Here is a 12,464-nt window from a genome sequence, read left to right as displayed (position 1 = left end):
TGCTGTCAGCTCTGAGAGTTCAGATTGCCAGTCTTTTTTCTTGCCTCTGTCCTAAACCTCTGGGAGGTTCTCTGGAAGCTCATCCAGATGTCAGGTTCCTCAAGAGTGTGTTGCATCTTTGCCCTCTTTTGCATCGTCCGTGCCAAACTTGGAATCTCAAATCTGTTTCTCCGGGCACTTGCTCGTCTGCCTTATGAGCCCCTAGACCAGGTGTCTTAATGGATATAATCATCAAGACGATATTCCTGGTGGCCATTACTTCGGCTTGCAGGGTCTTGGAACTTCAGGCTTTGTCCTGCAGGGATCCTTTCCTTTGAATTACAGACTCCAGTGTGCTTCTACGCATTGTTTCCTCCTTTCTTCCGAAGGTGATCTCGGGAGATGTGGTTGCCCACCTTTACTTTCTCGGGATCGAGCAAACATGACCGAGTTCTTTAATCTTCTTCTGAAATCTGGATCATATGCTGTTCTATTGTCCTTTGATACTTAACTTTTGAAGTCATTATGGGGACAGATTAATACCATACTGGAGGCATCAATTCCATTGACGTATGAGGTAGTTATATGTGGAACGTTATTGCATATTAAGCCCCCTTGGACCGCTATAAATGCCGGCTTTTCCTTATTATGACCGGGATATCCATGCAAATGATTACTCATAATTGGAAGAATTGGAATCACCTTAGTTTTCCTTTTTGGTGGGTGAGCTTATGTTTAACTTATAAATATGAGAAAATGAATGTTGACATGCTGGGGCATAATAAGATATTCAAATTAGTTTTGTAGATTTGCTATAGTTGATCTTTATCTTTATTTTCTGTGGTTTTTCACCCACACATCCGGGGGGGATGAGCGGGGGGGGGGGGAAATCTTTTGTTTTGGTATTATTCCTGATAGTAATGATGGATGGGGGAGGGAATTTTTATCATTTGTATAGATACTGATTGATTATAAGTGCTTGGTTGATTATCATTATTTGTATATAAATTGTATTGCACTTTTTGTTGGCATTAAAAACTAATGTGCGCAGAATCTTGTTGAAGTATTTGGAAGTCACAAACGAGTTCTGAGTCACCTACCACTTAATTGTGCTATTGGGTCCTGCCTGTAAAAGCAGGCTTGCTTCAAAAGCCACCATTTCCATATTTATCCACATGGCTATTTCAGCCGGAAAGAGGCCTCCAATTTTGGTGAGGGCTCATTCCACTAGAGGTGTTTCCTTCTTGTGGGCTGAGTTGTTGGCATTGTCCCTTGAAGAGATTTGAAGGTCTGCTTCTTGGTCCTCCTAGCATACGTTTACAAAGTTTTACAGGATTGACGTGGCGGCCAAGCAGGATACTGCTTTTAGTTCTTTCGTACTGGCAGCTGGCTCATTGGCTCCACCCTGACTTGACAGGACTGCTGTATTTCATCCCATTTGTCCAGGAATAGAATGGGATTGTAGAAGAATATGAAAGATTAGGTTCTTGCGTTTACTAATCTTCTTTCTTGTAAATTCACTCTATTCCTGGAACCCACCCTTGGAGTTGCTAATTTGCTGATTGTCTGCCTTGATAAGCACTGGTAACTGGATTTATGGTTTCTTGAACTTTGACTTGGGGGTCCCTAGCTGTGGTGCCCCTCTCTGTTAATGCAGGCTGCGTCTTCATATTCTTTTCAGGTTTATACTGTTCGTTAACTTGTTTCAATTGTTTGTTTTGTAATTTCATGTTATGAGCAGGTTAGACTTGTTTGTCAGGGAGTTTCCCTGTTCCTCTCCCTTTTGTCTGTGTTCTCTACAGGTGTGAATGTCTACTTTTGCATGAACTGGTATCCAGAGGGCAGTCCTGAGGTAAGAGGGAAGGGTCAGAAAAAGTTATGTAAATGAGGCTTCCTACAAGAGTCTCACTACATGGGATGCATAACCCACTGGTCCACTACCTTTGTTTCATTTAGTAATAGTTTCAAAAGCATTGTTTAATGTTTATATTTAGAGTAGGATAAGCATTGGTTACCAGTGGAGGCACAGATCATTTTCAAGTTGGGTTGTCTATATTATGAAGTCTTAGCCGGGGATGCTCCTTCCTATTTGACAGAATTATTTTGTTTCACATCCTTAATATTTTCTCGAAGTGCTAAGGCCCTTCTGACTGTTCCATTGGTGAAAGGCTGTAAATTTAAAAGATATCATGACTGGATGCTATCATACCAGGCTGCTATATGGGATAAGGAGTTGAAATCTCTACTATTGATGTCTGTATCTTATCTGCACTTTAGGAAACAACTTAAGATTTACTTATTCTCTAAGTTCTTGGGTCCTTAGTTGTTTCTTCTCGTCTGTTGTGTATTTTAACTAATCTTGTGTAAACCGCATAGAACTTGATGCGGTCTAGAAATGGAATTTTATGTTATGAAAACTATGGAATTGATCTTGAAACAATAGGTTATTAAAAAGTCTTCACAATAAAAGGTGCAGGTCAATAAAACAACAAAGTGTTGTGGTGTGGACCCAACACAGTCAGTGTTTCAGTCAAAAAGACCACCTTCTGGGGTGCTATGGGAGTATATGGACATAAAGTATGCATATAAGAAATGAGAAGAAATGAATGTGATATTGTGTAAGTAAGAAACCAATGCAATTTCATAGTGAATATGAAGAATGATATGAAAGCTAAAGCGGAGATACCACAGCAAGCGAGAATACCGTAGTGAACAAATGTCAAAAAGAAATGTATGGATAAATGGAAATATATAGCTGGTGATGCTATTATGGTGAACACATAGCAAATATAGGGTGAGGTGGCAAAAATAGTGAAACGTGACTATGGTGGAATGTGATAAAAGTGAAAGAGTTTCAAGTTTCAAGTTTATTAGGATTTTATATACCGCCTATCAAGGTTATCTAAGCGGTTTTTTTACAATCAGGTATTCAAGCATTTTCCCTATCTGTCCCGGTGGGCTCACAATCTATCTAACGTACCTGGGGCTGTGTACTGAGTACTGAAACAATAGTAATGAAAATCAAAATAAACCTATCTATCTAATGTAACCTCAATTTAGTATGTTAAGCATTCAGACTACTGTGTACTAAAAGAAAATGTATCATGCTGTGGCAGAATGAGGTAAGTAGACTAACAAAGCTGAGAAACAAAAATGGGTGTCCCAGAGAGGAATAAAAAATGAGACATGAAACAGATCCCTGAGAAAAAAATAAACTAAAAAAATCCCATAAGATGCAGTCAGCAACCTCGTGGCAGTGAAAACGGGGAGAAAGGCCCTAGAAGATACAACAAAGCCAGACAAAAGGGCAGCGAAGTCTCAAAGAACACAAATGGGCAGCAAAGAGACTAGAGGGCCACTGGAAGACAAAAAAATTTATAAGAATGGAGGAATAGCACATCCATATTGAAGTACTGACTTGCCAGAGAGGTTCACCATGAGGAAACTCATGAACATAGAAAGCTGTGTACAGGAACGGGGCAGTGGTAGCACTGTCCCGCGGTAAGAACCCAAGAGAGTGTGAAGTAAACATAGTGTGACCATATAATTGAAAGGATTAATGTAAAACAAAACATAACTGTGAGAGCATTGTGCTACCAATGCACAAATTTGCAGGCTGGTAAGTAAACCAAAAAATGCCGTGGGAAAAGTCACATGATAAAACGCTGTGGTAGTGATGTGAGCACACTGGTGTGAACGGTGGTATGAATGTGATACTATAAAGGGCGCTGTGGGAGACAGCTATGTTATGTAAAACACTTAAAGAAAAATGTCTTACAGGAGCAAAATGATGAATGCAAAAATTAATGGGAAAATGTATATAGAGATGAAAATAAAGAATAGTTAAAGAATAAATAAATGAATAAAATAAAACATGATAAAAGAAGGAGAACCTGCCAATTATGAAGATGATGAGGAGTATGGGAGGCAGACATAAGATGACGATCTGAGGATGGATAAATGAAAAGATATAAAGCTGAACCATGCTGGTGATGGGGTGTGTAACAGTAAAAATAAAGTGTCTGAAGGCATATGTGATAACACAAGAGGGAGTACAGACATATGACATGCGATACATGAAAATGTTAAAACAATGAAAATTAATCAATGTGATGAAAAGCATAATAATGATATAATAAAATCTCTAAAACACATGTGATAAGACGATATAAATACATAATCAAAAAAGGATACAGATGTATCCTGATTTGAAAAACATGATAAAACAGTGAAAATCAGCCAACATAATTATACCATTGTAATAGAGCAATATAATCAAAGTAGTACTGGTTAAATAATAGATACCATAAATGAGAAGAGATGTATAGTAATAAAAATATAAATAAAGTCTCTGAGGACATGTATAATAAGACAATATACAGATATAATCAATAAGAGTATACAAGCAGGGCAGGAGCAATGTTTGTACGCTCCTACCCTGTGCAGAGCAGCAAACAAAAATGGCTGCCAGACTACTGCAGGAACTCATGGCAGCTGTTTTTGTTTGCGGCTCTGCACAGGACAGGAACATATAAAGATCGCTCCTGTCCTGCTTCACCGCTAGACCACCAGGCATTAAAAAAATGAATTGTGGAGGGGTCTGGGTGGGAGTGGGTCATAGTTGGCCCTAAGTAAGTTGTAGAGTTTTTAAAAAGTAAATCTGGGAGGGGGGGAGGAAAACCATGAATAATCAAATCTGCGAATATTGAAGGGGAAGTGTAGTATGCTGTAGACTGCCTCCACATTAACCGCAACCCTGGCTGGTCAAAGGAACAACAACCAGGTTTGCAGTACTGCATTTTATTTATAACTCTGTAGTGTATCTATTAAGTGTAGAGAAAAAAGCTGTATATATTTTCCTAGTTTTAATTTCTTTTCTCTTTCCTTGAAATAACAAGTGGAAGATGAATTTAAATAACAGTAGCTTAAAGGGAAATATTTAACTCTTTCAGAAAGAACGCAAATTGCTTCAGAATAAGAGACTGGATTTAGATGCAGCGAAAGCCAGATCAAAGAAAGCTCGAGCTGCAGAAGCCAAAGCAGCAGTAAGTAAAATGTTTAACTATTAAGTTTAAAACAATTTTGCTAAATTGAAAAAATTATGAAGCTGCTTTGTAGTGATCCATTTTACCTGTGACGCTAGTATAAAATATTAATAAGAAATATGCTATTTGTAAATTCTACATTGTTGAAAGGGTGTTTATTGTGTTAGTACATGGTCATGGTTTCAAAAAAGAAAACTATACAAAGCTTGTTTTTTGCATAACTCTGTTAAAACTTGACCAGTTTTAATATGTAGGATATATAATCCTGAATAAATTTGCAATAAACTCATCTCGCCCATCCCTCCAGCGTGCAGCAGCTTTCCTTTCCCTCCTTCTTCAAGTCCAGCAGCATCTTTCCCTTCCCCTCCCCTTCTGCCAGGTCCAGCAGCACCTCTTCTCTCTTTCCTTTCCCATGTCCAGCAGTGCCTCTTCTCCCTGTCCAGCAGTACCTCTCCTAAACTAACGCTAGCGGCAGCTATGTGTGAAAGTTAAAAACACGCAGTGAGCTGCCGCTGCTGGGGGGGGAAGGAGGGAGGTTGGGGACATACAATAAGGAAGATGGAAGATATGTGACGGCAGAAGAAGTTGGAAGGCATGGCGCCATATACCCCTTGACAATGGTGTGTGCGCGTACCACATGTTGAGGATCTCTGCTCTAAACTGACCTTCAAGGGTTTTGGCCTAATGTAATATACTGCATTTTAGTACACACCAATCAGATGAATCCTTTTCTCCTCACTGTTATACATAGACAGGATATTACTCTAAAAACAAGTGATAAGTCAATATACTTTGTGTAATACTGTATATTTGTGGGTTGATGTTTGGGGGTAGAGGTTTTTAGTCAAAACACTAAGGACCTGATTCATACATTTCTGTGATACACAGAATATGAGAAGCAATATTGAAATAGACCTTAAAAGGCCAAATGCTATTTTTTAAAAAAGTTTGTTTTTGATGTTGTGTTTCAGAACTTTGTAGACTCTACTGTTGAATCAAGAAAATAAAAACTAGAGAAAGTTTTATAAGGAAAATATTTTACACAAGGCATTTTTATTGCAAGTAAAAGTTAGCTACATGAATTCCAATGCTTTATTCTTTTAATTACTTATCTATTCGCTGTCTTTTGTCTTTGCACTTAAGCAACTAAGCTCGCCTCGGCAAGAAGGAGATAACGTAATGGTAAATTTCTTTTACATGCTCAACTAGTTGCATGTAAAATGGCTGAAAGTTTGTTGGCCTAACACATTCTGCATTTTCATATCATTCAGAGTGCTTCCTTTTACTGTTAGATATTTGTAGTTGTTTTCAATTGGTGATATTATAGTACTCCAAGACTGTGACAAATATGAATATGGAAAAGAATAGAGTATATCTAAAATGAGGAGAAAAACTTCATATTTTCAAGTCCAGAAGCAGATCATAGTAGAAGTGTGCAGGCTTGTAGAACTATTCTACAGGCCTATTCACTTCCAAAATTATCTACTGCTGGATTTCAAAGTGTGCTTACCAGTTTTGAGGGTTAACTTGCAGAATGATTTCTTAATGGTTTACATGGTTACAGTTAGGGAGATAGTGACCTGTTTTTGGTAAGGCCCTGGAGCTTTGGAGATATAGGACAGCTGATTAGAGTTGAAAAATCCTAGAAATTGACTCATTTTTACCTCTCCTACACTATACCATTTCACAATGTTCTCTTGCAATTTTTCACAATCTTCTTGCAATTTAACAATTTTGAACAACTTTGTATGATCAGCAAATTTATCTCACTAGTCATTCCCATCTCTAGATCATTGATAAATATGTTAAAGCAGCAGTCCCATCACACACCCCTGGGGAACCCCACTATTTTTTCTTCTCCATTGAGAGTATTACACCTACTCTGTTTTCTTTCAATCAGTTCTTAATCCATAACAGGACATTACCTTCTATCTCATGACTTTTTAATTTCCTCAGAAGTCTTTCATGAAGTAATTTGTTAAATGCCTTTTGAAAGTCCAAATACACAATGTCAACCGGCTCACCTTTATCCACATGTTCATTCTCCCCTTCAAAGAACTGCAGTAAACATAGAATATGACTGCAGTAGATTGGTAAGGCAAGATTTCCCTTGACTAAAACCATTTTGGCTTTCTCTCATTAATCCATGCTTACATAGATGTTCTGTCATTTTGTTCTTTATAATAGTCTGTACCCGATTTGCAGGATTTTTGCATAGAGACTTTATTTGCCCTTTGGGGCCAATTCTGTTTCAATTCATATAGTGCAGTCCTTTCCAAAGGTGATTTCCCCCTTTCACATGAATCAAGTGGTTTTTGCTCCTTTGGGCCTTTATATACAGTATTTATTCAGGCATGGCACAATCATACTGACTAATTCCAGACTGCAACACCTTATACTGTACTTTGATGTCACTGGAAAACTCTGCTTCTCTGCCTCCATCTGCTGGTAGAGGAGCACAGCTCATTTGTCTGGATGGTCTAGCGCAGCGGTCTCGAACTCAAACCCTTTTCAGGGCCACATTTTGGATTTGTAGGTACTTGGAGGGCCACAGAAAAAATAGTTAATGTCTTATTAAAGAAATGACAACTTTGCATGAGGTAGAACTTGTTATAGTTTATAAATCTTTCCTTAATTGCTTCAAATAATTTCAGCTATACACAGCTGAAAGCAGTGCAACATGCAGAAAGATGCAGGAAAGCACTTGCGTGAGGTTACAGAACAATGGTAACATACCGACGGCCTCAAAATAATACCAGGCAGGCCATATGTGGTCCCCGGGCCGCGAGTTTGAAACCACTGGTCTAGCAGGACTTTAGGAAAGGAAATTGGCAAGTAAGATCAAATTACAGACGCTTTTCATTTTTTGTCTTTTTTTTCCCCCCCCCTAAACTGCATTTTGGTGTGAGAAATCATTGGACATTGGAGTCTCAGCTTTTATCAAGATCCTTAAAAACTCTGATATATTTACTTTCAGTGAAATTGATTGATCACATTGAAAGGCATTCATTTTATTCCTCACATGCATGCAGTTATTAGATGTCAGAATCCACGGGTGTTTGTTTAGAGCAATGAGATGTGCATTTCTGCTGAACTGTCAAGTTGTATAAAATGATCCATTAGATTCATAGCATTTTGACAGTTCATCAGCCCAACACTGCTTCATTGCAGAAAATCTCAGGCTCTAAGAGGTAAAGATAGAAGGGCTATAGAAAGCTCATCTTCTGATACTGAAGCTTTCAGCATGTTTTGGAAGCTTGGCCATCTCGAATTGCATGCTCTATCTCCCATAAGGTTCAAACAGTCCTTGTCCTATTACAGCATGAAGTTACCGTACTAATTTACTGCTTTGAAAGTATACATTCTGACAATTCAGTTTTTGTTCTCTGATACACTGCTGATTAAATTTTTTCCCCCACTATAAATTTAGAATGTAGATGTATTCATATATGTGTGTTTGAGCTATTAAAATTTAGTAAGAATATTAACTATTTAAGCTGGCCTCATCTGAGGACTTGATGGTGGAGAGTGACTACTCAGTAACTAGTCGCTCGTTCTCTCCACTGCTGTTTGAAACTTTAGCGATTTGGCAGTTATCTGTATCACTACTTAACCTTTCTGTAACCGCAGTCCCCCATTATCGTGACTACAAGAAGCCTACTTTTCTATCCTAGCTCCTCTAACATCGCAGCTGACACTGCCATTGCCCCATCTGTGGAGCTTGTGCAGGCCTAATGTAGACTTAACTACAATAGGACTGGATCTCTGCAGCAAATTTTTGCTATAGGACAGTTTAATTTTAAAACACCACTACATTTGGCTCCTTATTGCAGCACTGTTTGGCATACTTCTTGGCAGATCTTAATTCTACTGTGAGTAGGGGATTTCAATGCATTTTCAAATTTCACCTTTTAGGTATTTTCTCATCAAATGCTAAATCGTATTAATGTATTTAAACTCATCTGTGTATACTTCAGTGATTTTTCTTTCATTTTTAATGCTGGCTAGCTTTGGGCAGAAGAAGTCACTAAAGTAAGTTGTGTATTGTGCATGTGGTATTACATGTTTGTTTGTACTTTATTCTGCTCCAAATATTTTCAGCAAATTTTATAGCAAAGAGTTCTAGTAGTTGACAGCAGGTCAGTGGTATCCTTACATCTGTGTGATGTCATTCTGATGGAGCCCAGTGTGGATGCTACCCAGCACTCTATAACTTTAAGAAGCTTTTGGCAGCCCCACCCTGCCTGACACATGAACATGTAACACAAAATAGCCAGAAAAATAATTCATCCCCTAGGGGAGGAGGGAGGGTTGTAAGGATACTTGTCCTACTGTCCTCTCCAGAATACTTGGATCTTCTTTATACCGTTTCAGGAACTGGGTCACAACCTCCACACTCTGTAGCTTGTGCAGATCAGTAAGCTGTTGAGAATCCATCTTGCGTAGACTTTCCTGTATCCCAAGTCGTCATGCATTATGGCAAATGCAGATCCATAGCTGATATCCAAATTTGCAGCCAGTTGAAATACTATTATCTGTTGGTCTTCTCTAATCAAGGCATCCACCCTGTCAATGTGCTCTTGTGTGCACGATGTTGATGAGTGACCAGAACAATCTTTGTCAGTTACACCTGTTCTTCCCACTTTAGACCTTTTTACCCACTCTTAAACTTTTCATTAATTAATGGTGCCATGTCCATACAGAGTCAATATCTGACACTGAATTTCCACAGGTTTCACTCCCTCTGCCCAAAGAAAGTGCATTGTTCTTCAATGGTGAAATCTTGCAATGGCGCATCCATGTTTCTGACTACGTGGCTGTTGTACAACTAAAGGCCGAGCGTTGCACTTTGTGTGGATGAACTATTCAGTAGGCAATGTTCGAGTACATATGTTGCATTTTGCTAGCTCTGTTCCGGTTATCACATAATTTAACAATTGCTTTTAATTTTTGATTCAACCTCTTAATTCACTGTCATACTTTGGAGCTATAGCAAGCCTGTTAACTTCTCCTTCAGCATGGCACTGAACTGGTCATTGAGGACAGACTTTGGTAAGGTTGGGGCCAGTGTCTGTGGAGACAACTTGATGAGTGATGCTGTATCGGAAGCGGAATCCCAGCTGCATGAGAACTGTGACAACAGCATCAGAATTACAGAGGGAGCACAGGGGGTGCTTCTTGGATGCTGGAGATGCCGATGTCTCTATGGCTACTAGATAGGTATCAGGCACTGGGAGTAACCAAGCATTGAGTGGATTGCCACCTGCCTTGGTGCAAGCTGCTATGCAGTATCCCCAAGAACGGTCAGCATCAGACCAGCTCCAAGGAGATTTGGATTCAGTGAGGTCATCCTCAGCATCAGGTGAAGGCCAAGAAGCACAAGTATTGGTGCCCTTCATCCCATAGTGCCAGGAACTCGGACATTGAAGTCTATTTTACCTCCAAGTGATAATCTATACTGAATGTGAATTTAAATCCATCCTATGCCCACTAAGTCAGTATTTTATGTCTGCATGTTATGTCTATACTGTAATCTGAGCTGTTTGTCTATACTGTAAATACTGTAGAATCTGTATTTCTCACCTAAGTATGTCCTAACCATACTATGAATGTACTCTTGTAACCCGTTCTGGGCTTCTTTGGGAGGACGGGCTAAATAAATAATCATCAGTACCCAAGAAGCATTGGTGCTGGGAGAAGAGATATATTCGTGTCAGTCACGAGGTAGCCAAGATCCAGTTCCAACACAGCAATGACATCTTTGCAGGCCGTCTCTAAAACAATACTCATCCTTGACTGATGTCTGTCCTCAATGAATGGAATGAATAAGAATTAGCTAAGCGGTCCTTTACCCCTGAAGGGAGTATGTGAAAAACTAGCAACCTGATCCCCATCCCTCTGGTCAGACCACTACGCTTACACCTTCAACATCAACTGGACCAAAAACCAAACCAAACCAATATCCAAAATAGTAACCTACACATCACACAAACGCATCGAGCCCACCATATTCTGGTCAAAAGTAGATGAAACAATACAAGAAGATAACCCCAAAGACTTCATTTCACACTAGGGCAATTTGAGCAATAACATCCTTGATGAACAATCCCCACTACGAACCAAAACCAGAACCTGCCAGACGATCAGACCAATGGTTCGATGACGAATTACTCCTACTCAAGAGACAATGTAGACGTCTGGAAAGAAAATGGAGAAAATCCAACCTAGATCACATGAAAACCGCCTGGAAAAAAATTAACAAACAATACAAATTTCTATCAAAAGAAAAGAGAAAAAAACATTACACCAACCTAATAGGCACGGAAACCCAAGACACCAAAAAACTATTCCAAATATTAAAAGATCTAACTAACACCATACCCTATATGACCACTAACAATAACTCCTCCCCTTCAGCCTCCCTCCTAGCAAAACACTTCAAGAATAAAATCACAAACACCAGAGCTACTCTCAATAGTAACCTAGCCCACCTAATTGAAGTCACAATACTTCCCACAGAAAATGAATCTTGTGCTGCAGACGGAACTTGATCTCAATTCCCTAAGGTACATTGCACCAAATTCAACAAACTCTACAATAAGTACAGCCACACATCCTGTGAACTCAACCATTGCCCGCCATATTTCCTGTCATCAGCGAGCACTAAGCTCCGTACCTTACTCCTACATTGGATACAAACCATGCTCACAGATGGCATTTTCCCGACTGACCTCAGCAAAATCATCATCATCATCCCAATCCTAAAAGACCGAAAAGGACCAACAGACCACCCATCCAACTACAGACCAATCGCTTCAATACTTCTATATATCAAACTAACAGAAGGATTAGTAGCCAAACTCCTCACCAACTATCTCGAGGACCATAACTTACTCCATCCCACGCAATCCGGCTTCAGAACTAACTTCAGCACAGAGACACAACTAGGCTCCCTTATCAACAAGCAAGACAACACCTCAGCATTGGAAAAAAAAATGCTGCTCATTCAGCTGGATCCGGCGGCGGCATTTGACTTGGTAGATCATAACATCCTACTGCAAATCTTGGACTCAATAGGCATCTCAGATATAGTATACTCATGGTTTGAAGGTTTCTTAAAATTCAGAACATACAAAGTAAAATCAGACAAAGAAAAATCCAAACCTTGGTCCAACCCCTGCAGCATACCACAAGGTTCCCCATTACCCCCTACTCTCTTCAACCTATATACGGCCTCTCTCAGCATTTTCCTGAACAAATAAGGCCTAACCTCTTATAGCTATGCTGATGACATCACCATCCTCATTCCTTTCAACCAATCAAATCTCTCAATGACAGACACACTACACCGAACTCTAGTTACAGTTATGACTTGGATGGAAGACCACAAACTGAAACTCAACCCAGACAAAATTAAATTCATCCTCCTAGAAAATAACA

The 12,464-nt window shown here is 39.3% G+C and overlaps 1 protein-coding gene across 1 annotated transcript in view; it reads left to right on the top strand.

Annotated features, from left to right (window-relative positions):
- Window positions 1-12,464, top strand: part of SH3GLB1 (SH3 domain containing GRB2 like, endophilin B1) — a 63,139-nt gene that overhangs the window by 36,881 nt on the left and 13,794 nt on the right. Inside the window, exons 6-8 of the mRNA XM_033916844.1 lie at window positions 4,932-5,024; window positions 6,168-6,206; window positions 9,033-9,056. Of these exons, the coding sequence (XP_033772735.1) occupies window positions 4,932-5,024; window positions 6,168-6,206; window positions 9,033-9,056 (156 nt within the window). The remainder of the gene's footprint in view (window positions 1-4,931; window positions 5,025-6,167; window positions 6,207-9,032; window positions 9,057-12,464) is intronic.

This window comes from Geotrypetes seraphini, chromosome 12 (genome assembly GCF_902459505.1).
Source record: "Geotrypetes seraphini chromosome 12, aGeoSer1.1, whole genome shotgun sequence".
In the NCBI taxonomy this organism is placed as follows: Eukaryota; Metazoa; Chordata; class Amphibia; order Gymnophiona; family Dermophiidae; genus Geotrypetes; species Geotrypetes seraphini.
This window is presented reverse-complemented; position numbering and strand designations above follow the sequence as displayed.